Consider the following 25,357-nt stretch of genomic DNA (forward strand, 5'->3'; position numbering starts at 1 on the left):
TGTTTACTTCCCAAAATAGCTTTGCTAAAGATAAGCATGTCCCACATTTCTGTCTGCAAATCACTTTCATGGCACACAAAGCAGCATCAGATAGCATGAATGAGCAACCAAATGGCAACTGAAACGATGTGGGAAACAGGTACGATATCTGACAGGATGATGTTCCATTTTCAATTTAGAGCCCACACAAAATTTTCAGCAAAACAAAGGAAACAATGTATTAGAGATTTTTAGAAGGGTTTTTGCTACATATTAAACTGTGATCCATGAAACCCAAGCTTTACAGTTTGCAAATGCTAAGCTTTTAACACAAACTATCAATTGCTGTCCATGTAGTTTTCAGAAGCATTTATTTATATTGTTTGTCTGAGTAAATAATCCTTGTCACCCTGGTATTACCCACAGGCTTAAAGGAACAATCACTAGTGAGGCCAGAGCTGATTACTGTAATAATAGCTTTCTAGCCTGCTGAAATCAGGGAATTAGATGCCCGTCGTTTTACAGAAGGCTAACTTTATGTTAGCAGAACATGACCCTTTGTCCTCAGCTCAGAGTGCAGAAAACGCCTTTTTTTTTCTCCTTTGTGGATTAGCTTAAACAAAAATAAATTACTCAGTCAAGCTTTGGACCTGATCTTTCCATGAACCAGTTTCAGTAGAGATTTGTGATACGTCTACGCAGGGGTCCTGGCTGTGATTGGAACTCGGTGCAAGATAACGCTATTAACTCACAAAAGCTAAGGACGCCACCATCACAAACAGGCCCTCTCCCACAGCTTTCCACCTCCAACACAGAACTGGTAGAGCAGGGTGTGTGCCTCTGCCATTGCAGAGTCCAGCAAGAATAACGCATGACTTTGCAAAAGAGAAGCCAAAGGAGAGGCACAACTTGCCCTCTGCTTACTACAGGAGCAATAAACACTAACAAAAGGTTGGGCAGACAGCAGTAATTTAACTTTTTAACCCTCTAGTGCAAGTGTGAATCTCAAAGATCATAAGTTTATACTTGGGCAGTTAGCCGGGGCCAGGCTTATACAGCCACAACTAGAATGCTCCCTGCATCCAAGTTAGTTTGCTATTAGCTCGTGCACGCCTCCGTTTTGCTGCTGTCACTACCCCGATTATAGTGTCTCTATGTCCTGCACGTGACAGACGACTGTCAAACTCTGCTGCACTTTGGATCAGCTGGGCCATGCAAAGAAATGCTGAAATTTTTTTCCAGAATTCTATATTCTTCATTGGATACACTTGCAGCTGAAAAAAATTAACAAATTATTTTCTCCTCCTCTGTTTCCTGCTCAACCAAATAATTACTTTTGATGTGTGGTCATGGTTCCAGGTCTTTACAATTTACGCATTAAATAATATCCCCAAGAATTAATGAGGTCTTTAAACTATTTTCTCTGGTTGAAGCTCACCTTCTGCTACTTCCTAAAATAGCTACTGCTTTTTTCATACGTATTTTCTGCAATCAGCAAAAACTTTCAAAGCTGCATTCAATATTCCAGCTTCTGGAGAAATTTCAGGCTCATCTGGCTCCACACACAGATGTGAAAGACACTTACCTCTGTCAGGCTTAGAGCAGTATTTTCCGACAAGGATTTGTTGGGCAAGCTGAAGGACACGTTCTCCAGGTAGCCCAGCATGGTGTCGGGGGAGCGGAAGTTCCCTCTCTCCTCGGTCAGATTAGTTATAATGGGACGATAGGCATTGGTAGAGAGCTACAGGAGAGAGGTACAACCCATCAGAATTTTTTCCACATGGCAGTCATTATTTATTGTTTTAGCCCAAAAGGGAGTTTGAGGCATAGCAGACTCCTGTGGTTACACACAGGAGGCCACATAAGCCAAGGGAAAAGGAAAGCACACAGATAGATAGGATAAACAGAATACACAGACACAGCTGCATTTTTTCATTAGCAATTCAGGTCCTATCTGCCATGGTTTCCTGAAAGCCTCTGTGAACAAGAAGAAAACGAATAGAACTTTCACACTGTGATAGCAAGAAAGTGAAAATACACTGCAACAGCGAATTGCATGTAGGCTGATTACAGCTAATCGTATGTATTCTGCATATGAAAAATTAATTTTATTTAAATATTTTTCATTAAGCATTTACTAAACAGATGAAAACTAGTTTGTTATTGTGGTGGGAATTTTTTTCTAATTTTAATGGAAATAAGAGGGAAAATTAGCAAAATCTTTTTGAATGTCCTATATCTTCAAAGTTCACTGAAATATTTCAGAAGTTTCTACATTTTGCCCTTTTTTTTTTTAAGATAGAAAATATTTTTATTTAACAATGAATTTCCTTTATCTGTCCTACATTAAAAATTCTGTAGTACTCCCATCTTCCCATAGTGGCTAAAAATTCTCCCTATGCATTCCTGAAAATGTTTATAATTGGGGTACTAAGTGCCACTAATAAAACTGTAAAGTGAAGAGGGTCTGTAACTCCGTAATATATATACATTCTGACATTATAGAAAAGAGTTATGAGGACTGTCCTACCACAGGTTTTGTAGTGGTTGTCATCACAGACCACGGGAGCGTTGAAGAAAGCAAAACTTGCACACCTGGGGAAATAAATACACGAGTGTTAACAAATCTGATATTCCCACTGCAGGTTGAATCAGTTCTAACTGAAAGTAACATAATTTGCTGTTCTGTACATTTTACTTATTTGCAGTACTGTAGCTAGTCAGGCTTGCTTAAAGAATTCCATTTACCGATTTTCTCTCATCAATTTTATTTCATCATCTTTATATAAATGAGCCTTGCAATTTCGTCTAAGTCTTAAACACTTAAAATTAAACCTTTGTTTGCAAACAGGAAGTTTTGAGTGTTATATCTCAATAAATAAAGGACAACTGTGCAATTAAAACATCGGTATCCGTCCTCCATCTCTAACTCTTCCCTCAACATTTATGGGAAGTATTTAGGGAAAATTAAAAAAAAGAAAAATCCTATGTCTTATCAGAAATAAATAATAATCCGTAGGCACTTCTGACAATTTCATATACAACCTTGCTGTGTGATAAACTGGGACTGGGAACGGAACATACAGACACTGGAAAAAACAAGACTCAAGTCTCAGCTATGACCTCCAAATGATAATGTTTACTTATATAGAGAGTCTAAATTGCTTGAGTGCCAAACAAAATCACACCCAGGAAGGCAAGTTCAGAAAGACTTTTCCACATTAAAAAAAAAAAATCTTTAAGAAAGCCAATAGAAATATTTTTGTTGCTTGCAGCAAAACTAAGGCACCCTCAAATAAAAGAACATTGGTAGAAATGGTGGTATACTCAAGCTTTTGGGGCATGCTAGTTTTGCATAAAACAAATAACAGGGGTGAAGGAGTCAAAACACAACCTTCATTAGTAGTTTGAGCATATTATATATAATGTCTCTATTAGGTGTTTGTAAGTTGATTTCAAGTAACAGTGAGGTTGCTATTAATCAGACTTTACTAATAAATGTCACCCACTAGCACTATATCCATTGAAAATTACCATATGAGCATGTCATAAGTGATTTGTCGAGACAGAAAGAATAAACTCAATTTTGGATAGTTTCCAGTTGCTCCATTTTAAAAATATTGATTCTTTTCTGTGCAAAGGGATTTATTGGTCATTTGTGATAGAGAAATAAAATTTTCTTCTAATCTACGTCTTACCAAGAATTTATATTTGCTGGGGGTGTGGTATTTCAGCAGAATCAAACAGTAGTTGCATATATTGAACACATTTTTCTCACGGATCCAAAAAGAACGTGATTCTATTAAAAAACAAGCTGTCCTATTAAGTTTCTTATGTCAAACCACATTAGCCCAGCTTGAACCCTGCTTTAAGTTCTCCAAAGTCAAAAAATAGATACCAAGAATAACTTGTTTACTATGTTGATTAATATTGTAATATCCATTGCTTCCTCTGAGAATGTTCTAACTTCATCCATCAAATTGGTAATTTTATAAAATCCGATCAGTCCACTACTTTGAAGGAAAAAGCAAAAAATTGAATATTCCACATTTCTCGAGTGCTCCAAATCACCTGAGCACTATAAAATAATATTGGCTTGAAATTCTTCACACTTACAAAAAAATATATATACCTGGCATCCCTTTACATTTTAATTCCTAAGCCCCTAGAAAATACACATCAAGCTTCACTTTCAATTAAGAGGCTAGAAATTTATTTTTCACAGAAAATTGATAGTTCCAGATGACCCTGAAAACCTGTGAACACCTAATGTCACACAAATCGCAGTAAACTCACAAAAGCACACAGCATAAACATCTCAATGTATAAACCAGTGAATTTGCTATACAGCCTTCTAAAAATCAGCAGGGACTGAAAGGCAGGATAGAGGCAAAATTCTGTACAACTCTAAAAATTTAGACTTTAGCAGAATCCGCGGGCCCAACTCTTTCTGCAGTGTTTCAAAGCTAGCTACAAGCATTAATGTCCAGCAACCAGATATTCTGAGCCTCAGTAAGACTCTTTCCAAACCAAAGCATAGAGGAAAGAAGTAGAAAGTTAAGTCCTGAACAGGATTTTCATTTGTGGAAAGAGCTTTCCGTGATGCCTTGATTATTTGTTAGAGTGAAGATGGGAGGGTGGAGGGCTTCAGAGTATGGTTGCTGTGAGTCCACAAGAATTCAAGGGGTTAAAAAAAAAGAGTTCTCTTTGTATTTATATAAGTCATACTTCTCTGACAGTGAAACAGGGCACACTTATAGATGGATCAGGTCAATTTGAAAATCTACTGCTCTTGAGTTTAACAACACAACATTCTTCTTGAGTTACACTAAATCAAAGAATGTGATTTATGGTAGCTTTGAGTTGGATAGTGTTGTAGTAACCCTAGATTGTTGTGAAAGATACAACAGCCAAATACAAAAGCATTTTTTCCAACATGACCAGAACATTATAAAGGTAATAAAACTTGCTCTTTTTTTTTTTTTTAAGATTTTAAAACTATTTCCTGTATCAAATGAATACTCTCCCAATCAGAATTTTTTTTAAGACTTTCATACGAATCACTTTTTAAAATAAAAACGTCTTAAAATAAAAAACTTGAGCGCAATTGCTATTACTTGTGTGGCAAAGCAAATAGATTGCTTCATTATATACCAGATGGACGATTTTCTTTTTCAGTGACTTCAATTCTATATAAACTAGTTTATATTTTCTTTTTTGGTAAAATATATTTTGTATATATTTGATTGCTATAATCAAACCTGGAAGTCCCAAAGACATACATTCTCATTTCCAGGCACGTATCAGAAGTTCTGTGCTATTCAAAGAGTTTCTGTTGTGAAAATGGTTCCCATGGGTTTAAAAGCACAAGAGTTACGGGTGTAACTGCTTTAGCTCTCAGTAACCTAGTAAGAATAAATGAAAGCAGGGAAACTGCCAGTGAAGCCAAATATTCCAGATGCCCCATAGCTTTATTCCCAAGATGGATGTTTTCTAATTGCCACTTACATAAGCACTTAATAGCAACAGCCTTTCTTGTAGTGAAAAGTTTATTCTAAAGGTACACAGAACAACTGACAGGGTTTACTGGCCAGTCTTCTAAGTCTTTGTTCTAATCCTGATTCTTTGCCTTTTATATTACATTTCAGCTGGTATCTTTCTTTTTAGTTCACAAGCACACATGAGTTAATAAGTCTTTGTTGTTCCAGGAACTGTAGAGATAACCATTATTAGCCACATCTGCTGGAATACACTGAGGGACTTGGCTCTAAGTTACACACCAACCAGAGGGCAAGTTAGAAATCCAGAGTCAGTCTTTCCTAATGCTGTTCTGCCTCAAGCCTAATTATTGCTCCTCTTGTCTTGATCCTAGGGGATCTAACAACGGCTGGATACTTCAGGTCTTGGTAATCTTTGTATGACATTTTTAAGGAGCTAGAACCCAGGATAAAAAGTCTGCGCATCCAAAGACAGCTGAGCGTTTCAGTGACATTCATACCTGACTTTTTCTGCCTCTAAAAATTACATTCAATAGCTGAAAGATGTAAAATGAACACACATCCTGCACACTAAACATTTTTAAGTCAGCATCTTTACAGAAGACGAATTATGACAACAGTGCAAATACTCACCAATAGCAGCTGTAAAGTACTGCTCAATTTCATTGGGGGTGAGTGCCCTTTCCCATATAATGAATTCATCAAATGCCCCGTTCACATAGCGCTTAGTTTGATCCCCCTCTGTCCCAGTCAGTAGATTTGCACTGGGGTCTCCGTAATCATAGAACACTTTCCCATCTGGATCAGTTGTGTTTAGAGTTCCATTGACGTAGACTTTCAGTCCTTCTCTTGATTTCCAAGTAAAGAGAATGTGAGTCCAATAAGGACCTGCAAAACATTCAAAGTCACAGCAAAATCCATGAATCAATTCCATTTAGAGTCTTTCCTGTTCAGTAAGTTTTTGCTGACTTGTGCAATGCTATAGAGCTGTATAGGAAGCACTAAGAGTGAGTTATGGAATGCTGATGTCATGTATATTAATCTTTATACCCATGGGGAAGCCCATACTTTGGCAGAATGCCTGTTAGCTTTTTTCTCAACTCTTACTTGGGCTCACTGCAGTTTCATAAATTACACTTGCTAAGTGTTATTGGCCAAGATTTGAAGTCTCTTCAATACTGTCTCAAAACTTAACTCAGCAAGAACTGCATAAAGACCGAAAGAACTGGAGAACAAGCAAGTAGACTAATTAAAGAGTTGCCACAGTTTCTTTGTTATACTTGAGAGGCTGAAAGCATAATATTAATTTTCACTTGGATTAGATAATCCACAAATGTGTGGATTATTCTTACCATTTAGCAGCTTTTCTCTTAAAATAAGACTTCTAAACTGATTTATTAAGCTTTATAAAACTCTGCTACTAAGAGGTGAGAAAGTCCTATTTTACCAGTGTACAGGTAGTCAAATTAATGCAACAAAAGATTTAGTGACTGACATTGGCACTACTAGAAGATCAGAATTTCTTCCAGTCACTAGGTAATAGTGCTCCCCAACAATACACAGTTTAGACAGAAGCGGTAAGATATGTAATATACCAAAATGTTTATTAATACTGTGCCACGGCATACAAAACTTGACACTCAACAGATAACAAAATGACCAAAGCACTAAACACCCAGTTAGATAGTTACCAAATAAAGTCTTAATTTAGGGGGCAGTAGAGGACAGCACACATATCCAGTTTTAGAATATACTGAGAACTGTCAGGGATTAACCTGCATTCTTCACTCATGTTTCCATCTAAGCACTCATTAATCTACTGGTGTCAATAAGAGTTCCACTTCAGAAACAACTGGAAGTCAAGTCCGAGGACTGTTACTGAATGGCAAATATTCTATAACACAGTATCACTTGTTTTTCTGTTCGTACATTTTCTCTCCCTCCCTCCCTCCCTCAAGAGAATTCTTGAGTACAGAGCTCTGTAGCTATTTTTACATATCCACTTCTCTTTCCTGAAGGTGTGCTCTTACCACTACATCTCTCCGCAAAAGTAAAGTATAATATAACAAAGAAATAAATAAAAAAAACATTATCAACTTTACCTGGCGGACTAAAACTTGCTTTCCACTTCATCATTGCATTCCCACGGGTGTAAAATTCCACTGAGCCTTCACCTTCATTTGAACAGATTTTGAAACCACTGGAAATTACTTGTCCACCAGAGGCAGGGAGAAACTTAGCCTGCTGGTCTTGAGTCTTCCAGAAAAAGGAAAATGTTACTCCTGATGAAAGCAAGTGAGAGGAGATTTTAATGGGGGGAGTGGGGGGAGTGCAATTAAAACTTTCCAATACCATAGAATACAGAGAGTGGGAATGCTTTTGAGGACAGATCATCTGCTAGCATAAACAAGGACAGCATTTTTAAAATCAACAATGCTCTAACAGTTTAAACCAAATAAACACCTCTTCCTTGGTTTTGCATCACATGCGCATACCCAGGACATAGTAGCAATCATTGCTTCCTGAGTAGCTTCTATCAGTTAAAACTAAAGTTCTTTGAGCATCAAGAGTAATTAAGTTTTTTTTTTCTTACAGATTCATGCTTCCATTCCCTTTGCTTTATCTCCTGTCTCCTTACCCTTCGCACCTTCCTGTGATGAACCCCTTTTCCTGCTGTGATCTTCACTTATTTCAAAACACAAGTTGCTCTCATCTCTCCATATCCTCCAACAGCATCTACATGTTTTTTTGATGTTCACCAAACGCCAGCAGAGCTAGAAATAGTACATTGACTGCTTCCAAGCTACTGATGCGCTAACTGGCTGCCAGCATGCCCACGCTTATTGAGTAGCGCCCATTGCTAATTACACTTTAATTCTTCTAAGCATGTTATTACCTGTGTTTTCACACTTCAGTGCTCCAATAATTGCTGAAAGCAAAAAACCAATGTAAAAGAAAGGGACAGTGACATATGCAGAGCCACAGTGAAAATTCTGAGGTCCCCACCTACACAGAAATCAAAGAATTCTTCCCAAAATGCAAGTGCAATCCTGCAAGTGCACATGTGATTATCTTTGTCCACAAATAATCCTGTTCAATTCACATTAAATTTTACTATTATACTGTAAAACTGAAGAGCTCTTCAGATTGCACATTAGTGAAGAAATACGATTTCTGTAAGATGGCTTGTTTCTTTAATAAAGGTTACCTCAAAAGGCTTGACTGAAACACAAGTAGCAAATCAAACCTCCCTCGCGCTTCAGAAGTTCATAGTGGCTCTGCTGTAGAGGTTCTGCGGTCAAATGCAATTACAAAGAAAATGGCTCGACTAAACAGCTCCTAAAAATGTTCATCTCAGAATTTATAGTACAAAGTGCTAACAATAAAATCTGAGTTCAGAGCAGGTTGAGAAAAAGTTTATGAAGTACAGAAGTAGAAGAGGTCTTGCCACAAAGAATCATAATGAATTAAGTTGGCAACGACCCTGAAGATCACCTAGTCTAAACTGCCTGCTCAAAGCAGGGCCAATTTCAGAGCTAGATCTGGTTGCTCAGAGCTCAGCTGAGATTTTAATGTCACCACAGATGCAGATTGCACAGCCTCTCTGTGCCAACCATCCTGATGCTTGGCCACCCACATTGCAAAGAAATGGTTTTTTTATTCCAATCTAATCAGCGTTTCCTGTGCTACAATGCGCTTGCGTTGCCTGTCATGTTTTCATTGTGCGTCTCCAAGATTGTTTAGCTCCATCTGCTTCTATAACCACCCATCAGGTAGTTGAAGATGGCCCTTAGCATTGCCTTTCATTCATGGTGTATGGAGCAGCCTCAGCCTCCCCTCCCATGTCATACTGTCTACCCCCCTGTCATCTGCTGGACGCCCTCTGGCTTGTCAGCATCTCTTTTGTATCAGGGGACAAAAACGGGACATAGTACTTCAGATATGCTCTCATAAGCGCTGAACAGAGGGGAATAATCACTTCCCTTAACCTGCTGACTGTGCTCTTTGGACATGTAGTCAAAATATCTGTCTGGATGATTTTATAGTATAGCAGTTCTGCATGCCGCTCAGACAGTATGAACTTTGCCGATTTGCTACCAGATGGCCCAGCACAAGTTAATGAAGCCCTCAAACTATTATGTACATTTCTTGTTAAAACCACAGATTTTTTTTTTATATGTTTCATAATTTTATGATTAAAGATGGAAAAGCCTCAGACAGCTCACTACAGTCATCAGAAACATTCCCCCTCACTACTCTCTGAAACATATATTTTTATATTTCACATATTTTTTGTCACATTAACTTAGCAGAAAAGTTAAACATTACATTATTGCAGAATAAATAATTTAACTATGTAGTATCTTCCTGTCTAACTGATCTTTCTGTTTATCCTCATGACAGCACCCATCAATTTACATGATCTACACGCCGTTCCCTAAATGCTTTTTACATGATAAAATAACCACCATGGAAATGCTAATCAATTTTCATTGGCCTCCTAGAAATCAATCAGTATATGAACATCATCCATCTCAGTTTGCTAGATCTTGATGGATAGGGGTTTAAATCTATAAATGCTGTGAACTTCCAACTGAAGAATTTGAGGTCTGTTGTAAGCAAGTTACAATACCTTCATCATCAGATAAGCCTGAGTTCATGTTTCAGCTTCTTTACCACACCATAGAATCATAGAATCATTTAGGTTGGAAAAGACCTTTAAGATGATCAAGTCCAACCGTTAACCCAGCACTGCCAAGCCCACCACTAAATCATGTCCTAAGCACTACGTCTACACGGCTTTTAAATCCCTCCAGGGATGGGGACTCAACCCCTTCCCTGGGCAGCCTGTGCCAGGGCCTGACAGCCCTTTCGGTGAAGAAATTTTTCCTAATATCCAACCTAAACCTCCCCTGGCGCAGCTTGAGGCCGTTTCCTCTCATCCTATCCCTTGTTACTAGGGAGAAGAGACCGCTCCCCACCTCGCTACAGCCTCCTTTCAGGCAGTTGTAGAGAGCGGTAAGGTCTCCCCTTTTCCTTTTCACCCTTTTTCCCCTCTCCTTTTCTCCAGGCTAAACACCCCCAGCTCCCGCAGCTGTTCCTCGTAAGACTTGTGCTCCAGACCCTTCCCCAGCTTTGTTACCCTTCTTTGGACACGTCAGTAACAGGTTGAAACACCGATCCAACCCTCCTTCCAGAAAGCCATGCATTTCCCTTATATCTGCACACCATCTTTCACCACCCTGGTGAAAGGCCCACCAAGGCTGACCGTATTAATCTATTACTGCTATTAATGTGATTCCTCTGTCAAAGTGTCTCACAATCTTTTTCCAGCGCTTCACCACACTTCTGAAAGCTATGGAAGTGCTGTTATTCCTTCTTTACAGGCTGAGAGCTGAAGTTTAAATGATGTAGACAAAGTTATACAGCATGTCTGCAGCGGAGCCGGTTTCCCCCATCTGTGACTGTCTGTCCTTTTGGACTATCCTGTAGCTACTGATCATCCTGTAGCCACAAGAAAACTGTGGATCTAAATCCTCCTTATGTGCACTTTGGTTCATGAAATACCAAAACTAAAAATAGAAATTAAAGTAAGGCACACAATAAACACACAGCTTTATGAAATGCTATGTTGTGCATAGGGCTGCTTTTTAGGGTTTGTTTTTTTTTTTATTTCAACTTTACATATGTTGACTAAATCTAACTTCTCCTACTGTGTTCAAACTAATGATTAAGAAAACATTCTTTTGCATCTTTCACAAATGTTTCTTTTGACTGAAAATGCCACTTTAATGAGCCCAAAACTGCATACAGAAAACCATTATTTAAAAACTACTTGAGAAAGAAGAAAGGCAGGGGAAGAATGTTTCAACATTTTAAAAACAATAATATTTTTTTTTCTCAACTCAAAATAACAGTTCTGAAATATTATTAAATTTAGGCTAAGAAAAAATATTGGAATTTTTGTTTCATAGGTTGTAATCTTTCATCTGGAAAGGTCTCAAGATCATTTCAGAAAGCATTCCCTGCTTAAGTGTACTTAACATCAGTTTCACACAAACGCAACAAGCAAACATCAAGGGATGCTCAAGCAATAGCAGGCTTGAATAAAATTACATCTCAGCACTGCCACAGGTTTTATGTGATTCAGAGAAAAACAAAGACACTCTCTTTAGATAAAGGGGTGTTGGCTTTTTCCTTTTTTTTTTTTAGCATGCTACAGTGATTTAGTATTTATTGTTTATGTGATTTCTTCTCTTCACATTTTATCTGCTGAACATTTCAGTGTTTTATGTTTTTAATGTTCTTGTTTGTGAGATCCTGGGAGTGCTCTGGTACTATAAAAATAATTTATTCTGATTATTATGTTATACTATAGATGTAGAAATAATATGACTTACTGATGATTTTTATTTCCCAGTAGTATGAAAAAAAAGACAAAAAGATACAGCACGTATCAGAAAATATGCCTACAGTAGGATACCGTATTACTTTTTTCAATACTCTCAGGTAATAGCCATGTACCATCTGCTCTCCAAGTTTCTCCTACTTTCTTAAAAAGTTAATACACAGCTCTTGCTTAAGAAAAAAAAAATATCTTATTTCAAGTAATGTTACCAGTTTGAAGAATGGCCTAAATCAATAAAAGCAAGAAAACTCAATGTTAACAATACTGCTTAATCTTAGGGACTGCTGGAGTTTACGTATAGAAAGCCACCATCTTCCACTGATCCTTCCATTTCTACCAAATTTTAAGATCTCTAGTGAATGTTTTATGCTAGTGACTAGTTGTATGTTTGGTTTGACAGTCACATACAGTTTTAATCACCTTCTATCATCAACACATTATCAAATCTGTGCCCTCCTATTACACCTATCACTTTGGGACCCTAGCCCAAGAAGAAGAAGAAAGGGAAAGGAAACAATGAAGAGATTTAAGCACCTACGAGGACAAATGGATTCCAAGACACCAGAAACTTACAAATTTTGTTTGTTCTCTCCAAAGATGAATCTAACAAAAACCATTCCTGCTAAAAGACCACACTGAAAAACAGCCTCCTAAATTTCAAACATGTAGGACAACTTCTTTGTTTGTCATACTGCAGTATTATGCAGTAATCTTGGTGCCACAGGAAAGACTTTGGGCACTGTAAGCTTATCTCTGGCTTTGTTTGAATTAATTATGCTGTAGATCACTGATCTGAATAGTTGGTGATTAGTTCTAATTTAAATTGCAGTTAGAAAAGACTAAATTTTCAGCAATCAACATTCAATTTTTTCAAAAGTCAATAAAGAATACTGTCAAGCTAGAATTAGAGAGTTCATTCCAAAGAGGAAAGAAACAATGATACTGAATTACGTAAGTTGATAGCAAAAGAAAAGCAAACAGTAATTAATGAATTTACTAACCTTCAGGTCCACAAACTTCTGGATTACTAATGCAAGAATTTTGATAGCTTCCAAAGAAGAGAAAGGTAACTCCTTTCTTTTCAGTGACGTAAATTCCTTTGTTCACCATTCCTTCTACAATATCTAAAGGAAAAGCAAAACACAGTTCAACATTTATATAAATCAAAACTTCCCGGACACATGATTTTAACAGATTCGTATACCTCATATGTTTATCTCGTCCCAGCTATAGGTTTGCTTTTGTTGGGTTATTTGTTGTTGGTTTCCTTTCTGGTTTTTGTTTGAGTTTGGTGGGGGTTTGTTAGTGTTTTGTTTTGGGTTTTGTTGGTTGTTTTTTTCATTGTTTGTTTTTTGGTTTTTCGTTGTTTGTTTTTTTAAGAACCATACAGATAACTCTTTCATTTCAAGTTCGTAAAAATAATACTCTCATCCATCACTCCGATTCTTAATTAACTAAGACTGCTTGACAGAACCCATACACCCAAAAATTATTATTTCAAAGTAATCTGAATAAACCTTATGCTTTCCAGAGTTTTGAATACCGGACGCATCATAGAGGTATTTCTGTCTTACTGTTAGGCTGCGTTAGTGAAGAAATTCTTTAATTGATCAAAAATGTAACAGAATAGGGTTTTTCATTTTTTGAAAAACAAATTTTGTGACCAAAAGCCACTTTTCATTTAAAAAAAAAAAAAAAAAAATCAATGAAATATACTTGACAAGCTATATATACAAAAGACATATGTATCCTTTTCTGACATCCTTTGGTATGGCATCATTATCATTTGGAAAGGCTATTTCTTTGTCTAACATGGATAATGACTAATTGTCTTGTGATTTGATTGTGATTTTCTTGTGTTCCCTCCTAAATAAAAGCACTGTTGATTCATCTCCTACTAGAGAAGAGTTGCTCCAAGGGAAGCACCAGCAATGAGAACACAGTCTTTTCCTGCTCTGAGGTGCAGAAATTGCCAGCTAGGTGCTACTTGGTATTTGAAAATCTAACGAAATCATACAGGAAATGAGGAAGGCACAGAAATGGTCTAAAAACATATGAAGGGTGGGATGTAAGGGACTCTTCTCTGTATTTATCACTGTATAGCTACCTGACTTAACAGAAGCCTTTTGCACAGGAGAGCACAGCGCAAATCATGCCAAGGATGCAGTCAGTGCTAGGGACAGACCATCCATCTAGAGTGATAATCACAACAACTGTTGTCACTGCTCCAAAATCGTGCATCCCTTTATGCGATGGGGACATGGGCAAAAGGGCACCTCATTTTCAAACTGCAGACAACCATCAGGCATGAGGACAGCAGTCACAGTGCTGGCCCATCTGTAGGATAACACCACTCAGGGAAACAGCAACAGCATGCTGTAGCCCTCAGTGAATGTATGTCCAAATATTTTCTTCGTTCATGCCAAATCTCAACAAAAATATCACCATTTTCAGGTATCTTCCCCTCCCTTTGAGGAAGGGGTCATCAAGTTCTGTCAGACAGACAAAATTTAGTGTCTTTTAAAACTTTGAGTGTGTATTAGAGAGTGAAGCAAACATTTCTAAGTTCTTCTCAAGTCACTCAAGTTCTAAATTAATCTAGCCAGAATAAATCCCATAAGGTAATACATTTCTGTTTCCATAGCATTTCCTTTGCCATTGATGTCACTCTCTTTAATGTTCGTATTGAATATACCTTATTATGTGAGAACTATGCAAATGGTCTATAAAGCAGATAAGAGAGGACTGAAAGGAATTAGGGTCATTTGAAGTTCATTATTAATAGAGTTCACATTTGCCAGCATACTTTTACTGTTGGAGTAGAAAAATAGTGGGTTTAGTATTCTAATATAAAGCTCCTAGTGCCGGAGCCACCCAAATGACAGTTCTACCATTTCCATCCTCCTCTCTGGGTCAGATTTTCCAACAGCTAGATGCGAGTTAATACCTAATTGTAAAGTGGACAAGAGGTCATATTTCAATGGCACCTTCACAGGTATAAATCCTAGTGACTTCAATTAAATGACTTTAAGCTTATTCTGGTGTAGATGTAACTAGTTTCCAATCTGTCAGGTTTCTGCCTGGAGAGTTGTCATTTTCTGTTCTTCCTTTTATTTCCTGGTGTGTTGATGTAAAAAAAAAAAAAAATCATTAAAAGTACATATCTCTGCAGATTTTTGCTTGCCCTTTTTTTTTTTTAAACATGTTAATCGAAGATGTCATGGTTGACAAAATCTTACTTCCAAATTTGCTTTCCAAATTTGCTTGCATTTCTCTTTCTTAATGTGTCCTTTAAAAATTACTATGAAATGGTGAAAAACAGATGCCTTCTTTTTCCTCTTAACCTTGAAAGAAAAGAAAAAACTCAACCTATTTGTTCTTGTATGTTCCTCTGAAATGTCATCTCTGTTTCTTTTAAGCTTAATGAAAATATTTTAGGTTTTGGAGGACTGCTGGGGCCCATCCTCCCATGGGCTGCTTAGCATGGGGATGCTTCTCCCAGTAGTTCAGATTAATTCAGGTAACATTGCAGGAGTGCTCTTTCAATAATGTATGCCAATGTAAGTGTAAATAGACCTTTACCATGTGGCCACTTGAACCAAAACTCAGTGTTAACTTTGAATCCAATGTTACAAGAACCATCCAAGCTTGACAAATGCAGAACAAAAAATACGTAAATCCTCACCTACAGTTGCAGAGAAGTTAGAGTAGGCAGAGTCATTGGTATATACAAAGGTAGAGTTATGGGAAGGAAGCACAGTGAAGTTGTGGATTCTTAGAGCTGGGTGGAACAACAAAAGAAAATAAGCAAATAAGCAAAACAATGAATAAACAATCAGTAATGATTTGACCAGTTCATATCTCTCAACATAGTACAAATCACATATGTTAGTCAGTGGCCTTTAAAATTATCATACAACCATTTCTCCCAAGGACTTGTATCCACGTGAATGTTGCATTCTTTAACTGTACAAGTTAAGTAAATACAGTATCACTAAAACAACCTTTTTTTTTTATTATTTCTTTTCCTTACAGTGACTGAGGAGAAAAAAAACTATTAAAAATACAACTGCAGATGAAGGGCTCTGAAATATAATCATGCTGGTAAGAAACTCTGCCATTATAACAAAAATCATTGTACTGGAGCAAAAGCTATGGGCAATTCAAGTCCCATGTCCAGCTCTGGGCTTGCCAGTACAAGAGACATGGACATACTGGAACAAGTCCAGAGAAGGGCTACAAAGATGATTAAGGGACTGGAATATCTGACACACGAGGAGAGGCTGAGAATGCTGGGACTGCTCAGCCTGGAGAAGAGAAGGCTCAGGGATCTTATCAATGTGTATGAACATCCGACAGGAGGTGTAAAGATAGGGCCAGGCTCTCCTCGGCTATATCCAGTGAGCAGATAAGAGGCAATGGGCACAAATTAAAATGCAAGAAATCCCATCTAAACATAAAAAAAATCCCCCAACTTTTTTTATACCTGACAATAAAATTTTATTATCTAGTATTTTTTTTTCTTATTTTGATAATTTAAAGGTAACTTGTGCACTGTAATTATTTACCCTGGGCAGGCAAATAGAGCTTGATGGAAAGCCCGTGAAAGTAAGTAGAGACACATTGATTTGGGATTTAGACCAACTGAGCTCACAGAAGGGAAAGGTAAATGCTCTTAAAATTTAAAGCAAAAACAATAACCCAAAAAACACATCACACACAAAAACCTCAAGAGAAAAAAAAATGCATGGAAAACAAGGGGTCAGATGAAAAACCTCAACATGGCCACATCTTTTTTTTATTTGCTATATTTTAAGTTGATTGTTTCCCTTCAATCGCTTCTACTGCTGAGATAACCAAAAATTAATTTGCTGGCATTCTCTCTCACAACACAAACGCATTGAGAGATATAAATCTGGTTTCACACACAATGACTTCAACAAATAAAATGGATTAACATGACGGACAGATTATGATGCTTCAAGGATTTAAGAGCAGAAACGTGGAATGAAAATAATTGCATGATATGATGAGTGGAAAAACAAGAAAGACTCTAGCAATAAACAGAAGAGTTGTGTAATCAGAATGGTATCAAAAACAACCGACTTGCCACCTCCATTAGATTACAACACTAAAGAAAACTTTCCTTGTATATCAAAGTCAAATACCAGATAGATACATAAAACTTCTGCTGGAGGCAGTTGAAATAATATCTGTGTATTATAGCACACCATATAAGCAACTGAGAAGAATTTGAACTATCCACTACAACATTAAGGAAAGAATTCAACATTGTGAGAATTGTGCTGCAGAGAAAAAGACCTTTGGCTACTGACATCCTCGGCAAATGATAGCGAGACAAAGTCCTCCAAACTTTTGTCAGCAAAGTCATGCAGCTGGCTCATTTATAAAGTTATTTAACACAATGTCATAATAGGAGTCAAAGGAGATTGCTCATGTGAGCCAGTCCCATTCCTGCAAGTGAAGGTTTGTAGGATCAAAAACTTTATATATTCTGCTTTAGCTCTTCCAAGATACTACTGAAAAAAATTTCTGAATTTTGCTGAAATAATGTAATTTAACATAATTTGGAAAACAATCTAACAGCAATTGTCATTTTTTCCAAGAGCTATATTTTATGTATCGCTTTCAAGCACTTTCAAAACAACATCTTTGTAACATGAGTGCCAAAACAGTGCTAGATATGGAGCGCTTTACTCTTCTTGAAATTGTGTGAAGTCCAGTGTCAGAAAATCACTTTAACACAGTGTTAGAGAACTCATGGTAACTTTTCGTAAGCCGAATTATGATTCTATGGAAGTCAATGGGAATGCTGCCATCAGCCTCTAATGGGAGCAGAATATTGCCCAGATTTATTTCTGGTCAGTCAATTTCATTCCTTTAAGAAACTTTGTGGAAAGATGGGTCAAAGTTTAAGCTCAAAATACTTGAACACCTCTGGAATAAAAGGTTTTAGATATTTATGGATCTTTTGCCCACTTAGGAACAGAGATTAATGTTGCCATTTTTGTGTAATAGATAGCAATAACTTTGCACTTTTGTAATATTTTTCATGTAAGGTTGTAAAGGTCCCTTAACTCCTGATTTAATCTTCTGCAGTGATCTTTCTGGGTAAAGATACTACAAGTCACCAGTAGTAACACAGTAGCTACCCCTTGCACTAGTACAAAACAGTTTAGCTCAATTGCCAAGGTGGTCAGCCATAGTGTGAGAAATACTGGGGAATATACATCGGCCCAGCTTGGAATTGGCTGAAATGTCAGAAGAGAAAAAACAGTTCTTGTGAAAATTACCGAGGGATCTTTGAGTCTCAGAAGGAGGCAGAGCATGGCTGAAAATTTAATCTGAAAGGAATGGCCCTGCAAGCTCATGATGCTGCGATGGGATACAGTGGTTCAGTCAAAACTCCATTAATTACAGCACCTGCAGATCCCCAGGAAGCCTCCATCACCCTATTTGTTCCTGATGCCAAACATCAGAACTGCTGAATCCAACCAGACTGCCTTTTAATATCATTCCCTCTGGGATCCTGCAGTCCTGACAACTGACTCTTTCAAATCAGTGAGAGTTTTGCCTTACTAAACCTCTCTTGGTTTTGCCCAGTTGGAAAAAGTGTTTGAACTAATGCTGCAATACTACTTTTAAGGAGATATCCAAAAGCAGATAAAAATGAGTAAGAAGTAATCAGATAAGAGCTTACACTTCTCTTTCTATGGATACTACATGCAATTTTGAAAAGCGCCTGAAGAATGTGGGCCTTTAACTCCTTCCAAAAAGCAAAAAGAAGCAGGCATCTTGACTGCTGGCCTAGCCAAATATCTCAGTCACTGAATGTATTAGTTCTTGTTATGCGTGTACCAAACCAGCTAATAACAATGTGATTTCAATGACTCTTTGGATCATAAACCTTTTCTCTTTATAACCTTAACAATGCGTAGACAGCCCATAAAACGTCTGAGAATACTTTATAAAAATCAGTTCACAAATACAATATCATTTGGACATCGGAGCACTGCAAAAACAGTAACCGAAAAAAAAATCTCAATTGCTGTGGTACAAAAGCTATCCCCTTTCATTTCTCCTGCTCCCTTTCTACTTACAGACTGCCACAAATACTTATGTTATTGCCATTGTCAATGAATCCTTTGTCTACCTCCATTCGTATCCCGAAACTCATGAATTCCATCCACATCTTCCAATGGCCAGTAATGGGAAGCTGATGCGAGAACTTTGAACCCTTTCAAGAAACACAGATGAAAAGATTATTAAAGTAAGGCCCAACAAAGAGTGTAACAAGTCTCCACAGAAGAGAACAATAAAAGAGGTCAATAGGTTAGGTAAAACAAGATATTTTATGTAAATCAAGTACAGCACATAAGCAAGATCATAAATCAAAATGGCAGACTAGATTAAAGCCATATATCTGATTGACCGCTGCAGAAAACCTGTTTTTAAAACTCAACTGATTTTTATTTTAATTGCACTTAAAATGTGTAACAATCTCCGACTAAATCTCTGCTAGTCTATCAGGCAGCATTCATTGAAGTAACAGCTGAGGAGTCATTCAAGAGTAACAACAGACAACAGGTACAGGGAGAGTAAGTATTTATATGACACCATATCTGTAGCTCGCTGCCATACAATCGTTTTTCATTCCCAAACAATCTTCCAAGAATTTGAGGTGCAAAGCTGATAGAGATAAGTTTCTTAAAAAAACACTTCAGCTGTCATACACCATACAAAAGTTCTGCACATCTAGTGTGCAAATTAAAACAAATCACAGGCAGCATCCTTTGACATTTACAGTCTATCCCACACCTTCCTTCGCTCTCGAGATCAAAACAGCTTGCCTATTTGATAATTATTCTATCATTTTAACGTCCTGGTTACAAACAGGATTTCTTTACCATGGATATCAAGGTGCAAAATTTTATTTGCATCCTTAAACTGCCTAGCCCACACAGTAGGGATCAGTTTGATGCCCTCCATCCTCATTGTATAGTTTCAGACCTGTGACAGAGAGAATCCTAAGATTTTTTTTTGTAAGAGTGAAAAACTGACAAAATTGCTAAACACCACAACAAGCAACGGTAGACCTGAGAGCACAGAACTAAAAGAACCTCTGCATCTTGTGAGGATACACAAACTACTCAGACTTGCTTCCAAACTCAACTATACCAAAGATATCTAACAAATTAAAAGATACCTAACAAGTGATTCATAACTGATCAGGATCTATTATTAGCCTACCTAACTAGAAATGTTTCCAGTTGTCATAGAGGTTTTCTCACAGAGAGGGAGCATGAGTATAAATAGATAAGATGGGGATGTCTTTAGAGAAATGGATGAGATTCTATGGTTATATGTTTCCTTTGAATATTTAGAAGACACAGAGAAAGGCACAATTGCTAACAAAAGGAGAAAGTTACTGCCAACATAAGAAAATAACGACACAGAATAAGCACGTACAAAAGCCAGTCTGAAAATTCCAGGTGACACAAACTTAACTAAGCTGAGCGTGGCAAAGCACACTGAGGAAACGGGATACAGGAACAAGGTTTTTGCATTTGCATAAACTAAATCTCGGTATGTGCTTAGTTCTATCTTCAAACAACATATTATGGCTGCTGCAAAAGAAATGAAAGCTATGAATTTCTATGGTATTAAGAGCATCCACATACACAACCTGTGCTAATGTACCTCCATCCAACTTTCATCAAACTACCAGTTCCATTTTTCAGAGCACAGAACCTGCCTGCTGTTTCACAGTGTGCTTATATACAAATATCTCTTGCTGCCATTAACATCTCCCTCTTGTATCAGGGAAAAAAAAGGATTAAAGTTAAGAGAGGTGGTAGACCAAAAAAAAAAAAAAGAGAAAAATAGAAAAGAAAAATCCCAGGAGAAAAATTATTTGATCCCAAAAAACTGCCACAACGTGGCACAGGTATTTTGGTAGCAGCAGTAGTAGTAGCAGCATCACAACAAAGGCATTGCCATGGTTGGCATCAAACAAACTCATAAGGAGAAGCTATATTCTAAGGAGCTTACATTTAAAAGCTGGGAAAAAATGAGGAAAAAATGGAAAGGGAGATACATATACAGCAGAGCGACTTGCAGAGCCATGCTGCATGTCAGTGGCTTTCCCAGCTCTCAGTTCTGAACTATATAAAACCATGCTGTTACCCCACTTCCAGCCAATCAGCCCTGAGAAGACCTCTGAAAACAAATACCTGTTGCCTTGAATTCAACTTATACCTGCCATATCCTTCCAATAGGTAACTACTCTGTGTTTAAAAGAAAATCACAGGACTTGTTTACAGCCCAGTTCCAATCCAGAAAGCACTGCTCAGTTATGCTTCCCCACACACACTGTACTACAAAATAAACGTTGTGTAACGTGCCCCCTTATTGCGGGAGGCTTTTTTCCCCTGTTGTTCCATCAGCTAGAAGCCAGTGATACTCATCTCTAGGAAATGAGACTATTTCTTTGGTTTTGAGTGAAGGTAAAACAAAAGAAACTAATTGGGCTGAAGCTACTGCAATAGCAGACAACATGGCTTTTCCACGTCGCTCTGTATTTTATTTTTAAAGTAATTACATATGGTTAAAACTTAAAAGCACAAAGCAATACATGAATTGGTAAAGCAGTAAAATTGTACTTGTACACCACCATGAGGCTTGAGGTTAAACTATTTATATAAAACAGAAGAATTCTGAAGTTATACACACAGACCCTAAATAAGCTTCGAGTAAGTTTTTTCTACATTGAAAACAGATGAGAGATCCTTAATAGGCTCTATAACTATTTTAAATTTAAGCACGAATGCTGGGAGGAGGGTAGATGAGTTGAAGCCATGCCAAAGTACTGCAAAGTATACAAGCTGGCGTATCTAACTGTAAATCAATGAATTGAAAACACTGAACACTAAGACAGTGAGGGAAAAAAAAAGAAAATAGTCTGTGTAGAGGTCCGATTCAGAAACTCATGCTCAAAAAAAGCAATAATAAACCAACACTGTGTATAGGATTTCTCTATGTATCAAATACAATCCATTTTTCTCAAAATACATTTCTATGCAGAATATTTAGTAGGTAGGTTACTGAATTTAAAGTGACTGAGACAGTCTGATACTTTAGACTTTCTTACATTTTTAATACAGAGCTGACATTCAAACGTAGGATCACAGTTTCTTTGGAGCTGCTAAGAAAATGAAAAATACAAACCAAAAAGCAAATAAATATTTAAGCACATTATAATAAAATGTAAATAGAACATTGCTTACCTGGGTGTTTGGGTAGCTGGGAATAGTTTCCATACACCTGCACAGAAAACATTACGTAATGAGACATAGTGAGGCAAAACTTGCTAAGAGGAATCCAAATATATCTCAATACCAACCATATTCAGAACATTACCTGATATTTGTACTGAAATAAAATCAGCAAAAAATAATAACAGAGCAGAGATAATAAATTCTCCATGGTCTATTTAAGGTTAAAAGTACAACTGAAACCAAATTCCTGTAAGATTTCAATCATAAGTTTTCCTTTGCTACTTTTTGTATTAAAAGGGACATTTTCCATGCAAGTTCAAAAAGTCCGTTCCTTCAGTGATGGCAAAATATCCTTCCAGACCCTTTGAGTAGTATTTTCTTGCTTCACACTTTGATCTCTTCATTTAACTATAAAGAAATTACCGTGACTGGAGGAAAATTAAAAGAAACGTGCATCAGATCCGAAAGTTGTACTGTTCCATGGAAAGAAGTCAAATATTTCTGTTACAATCTGTGCCAAAAAGAAAAGATCTTGTTTTCAACTTTCTTCCTATGGTTGTCTTTTCCTTTCAATTACTTTCACGTTGTCAGAGATCTGAAGCCAGTTTTAGTTTTGCTAGCAAGAAAATGTACTTCCTTACAGCACACAGGGTGTATAACTCCCACTATTTCCTCAGAAACCAAGCTGAAAAGACTTGCTAACTCCTCGCTTGTCCAGCTCACGTTTGCACCTCCATCCCAGATCTTTTTGGGTGGAGAGCAAGTCTGAGTGATGTCATGCTTTCTTCTCAAACTTTGTCCCATTCTGGTACTCTATTTATATCACGTTGCTGCTGTCTCTTTTCTGGGTCCTAACACCAGCCAGCTGGGAACAAGTGGAAACAAGTCAATGTACTTCAGCAAACGGATAAAAGAGATTACTGCTCTTAGCAATCTGCACACTTAAAGAATCAAAGCTAGAACAAGTGTTCATAATTCAAATGCTTAAGAAAAATAAAACAGGTTTTGGACAGAAATTTTTGAAGGAAAGCTAAGATCTATTTACTAAAACAACAGATTGTATTTCTGTCTAAAGAAGCATGACCTTTAAAAAAATACTGACGGAAATCACATAGCACTCTGATGGATTAATTTTACTATGTCTCTATCAAGAAGGGGAAACTGAGGCATTAGTCCTTTCACCGATTTGCTCAAAGCTGCACAACAAAACTAGTAAAAGACTAGGAAAAATACTTCTATAGTTGACACTTTAATTTCTTTTTAATAAAAAATAATTACATTTAAGTTTTTTTGTAAGAGCCTCCCAATTACACTCTGAACCATGCCACAAACATTAACCATCATTTTATAAGCAAAAGAAAAAGAGCAGCTAGAAGTAGTTGATATTCTTCATTTTCTCTGCTCCTCTATGGTAAAGTCTTGTTTTCAGTTCCCTCCAAGTTCTTTTTTATTTTCAGTGAAATAAACTGAAAGAGCAATATTTTAAACAAAATTTGATAAGCTTTGTTTATCAGCAGGCTTTTTGAGCCTGTTCATCTCTCCCCTACATTTCCATATCAACCCCTTCTTTATCCTCACACGAGCCATTTAAAGGTGACGTAGGCAAGATCAGAAACTAAAAATCTGAATCAGATCACATTGACATCTCATCAAAATTTGAATTCTTTTATTTACCTTTACTTTTGCCAAAAATTATGTCAATAGATTAGATCTTATTTTCAGCCCCAGATGCTTACTCATGCAGCAAAACATTCTCTGCCTAAAATCAATGGATACACAAGATACCGATCTATAGAAAGTGATCACGCGCTCCTGTTTCCGTGCATGTCACTGCCCATCTATGACTTATCTTCTGACCTTCAGTTATCCTTCCCTCCCCACCCATCCACTTTGTGACTCTGGGCTCCATCCTTTCAGGTGCCTATATCAGCCTATATTTGCCCAATTCCTTTTCTTAGCTCTATTCCTTCCAGTATACTTCTCTACTCCTTAATCACAACTTCTGCACCAAACTCTTGGCTAGAGTCAATTATAACTTTTAGGATAAAACAGTTTTCCACTGACACTTTATATAGAGATTATATAGCAGGAAGCCCAGCACATTTGGTAGTAGCTGTGGCCCTGATTTACCCAGCTGTCTCCCCAGATGTACGCTGAACTTCCGAAGCTTCTGGTGGTAACTAGCTCCTTGCAGATAACTGGTGAGTGGATAGGACTCCAGGGTCCAAGGACTGAAAAGATCAAAATTAATTCTGGAACCTTAAGACATTCAGGCTGCATGAATGCTTCAATGTTACCAAAGTTTAATATCACAAAATTTCAGTATTGAAATAAAATGCACATTTTTTTTTGCAACCCTGATTTAGGACCTACAACAAAATAATTTTGAAAATTTTGAATTTCAGTTCCTACAAAAATTTAGTTTCTCACTTAGTTATAACCAGTCTGACTTTTCCTTATTTTCTTCTAGGCTTTTTTTAAGACTCCTTCCCTCATTACCATTAGCCACAAACTCCTCTATATCCTGAAGGAAGAGGAGGAATTCTGTGCAAATCCTAGGAATTCTGCATCACATACTAACAAGTAGAGCCACCCTTAGAAACAATAGAGAGCTGCAGCTAAAAATCCTGAGAAAAGCTAAAATGTAAAAAGAGAAAGACAGGAATTTGAAATATTTGCCAAGAGAGGCCTGTCAAGGGAAAGAATATGCTTACCAAAACAATTGTGAGAATCCAAGCAAACATGTTCACTGCCAAAAATTTTTGTGGAAACAGCAAATTGCAAGCAGACATCAGAGATTATTTGCAGAAACAAATTCTGAATTTATTCCTGTGATCCTCTGGAAACCTGATCTGAAAAGCCACACTGCTCCCACCACAGACAAGAGGCAGCACCAGGCATCTTGCATGCGAACCAGAGTAACTGATCCAACGCTCAGAAGACAATCACAGTGGATTGCTCTTGAAGAACCTGCAGATGAAATAATGTTCATTTAAAGTACTTGCATGTCAATAAAAGCACAAAGGTCTGCATATGCTGGGTAATTGGGCAGCCCGTGCTAAGCCTGCTAGAGAGGCTTCTCCCCAGCACAGCTCTCCCACCCTGCCGCCCTGGGGCCCTGCTAAGGGAGTAAGGAAGAACACTGTGACCCCCGTGATACAGTACTGGGGGGG

General features: G+C 37.3%; 1 protein-coding gene across 1 annotated transcript in view; it reads right to left on the reverse strand.

The window, feature by feature from the left end:
• The window catches only part of ADGRD1 (adhesion G protein-coupled receptor D1), a gene marked incomplete at its 5' end in the record, with an annotated part of 159,647 nt that extends 134,671 nt beyond the window's left edge, over positions 1-24,976 (reverse strand). Inside the window, 9 exons of the mRNA XM_082325460.1 lie at positions 1,565-1,720; positions 2,510-2,574; positions 6,111-6,365; positions 7,580-7,759; positions 12,888-13,010; positions 15,572-15,667; positions 19,061-19,144; positions 22,194-22,230; positions 24,899-24,976. Of these exons, the coding sequence (XP_082181586.1) occupies positions 1,565-1,720; positions 2,510-2,574; positions 6,111-6,365; positions 7,580-7,759; positions 12,888-13,010; positions 15,572-15,667; positions 19,061-19,144; positions 22,194-22,230; positions 24,899-24,976 (1,074 nt within the window). The remainder of the gene's footprint in view (positions 1-1,564; positions 1,721-2,509; positions 2,575-6,110; positions 6,366-7,579; positions 7,760-12,887; positions 13,011-15,571; positions 15,668-19,060; positions 19,145-22,193; positions 22,231-24,898) is intronic.
• Between the last annotated feature and the right edge of the window lie 381 nt (positions 24,977-25,357).

Source organism: Platalea leucorodia (genome assembly GCF_965183815.1).
Source record: "Platalea leucorodia genome assembly, chromosome: 12".
Classification (NCBI taxonomy): domain Eukaryota; kingdom Metazoa; phylum Chordata; class Aves; order Pelecaniformes; family Threskiornithidae; genus Platalea; species Platalea leucorodia.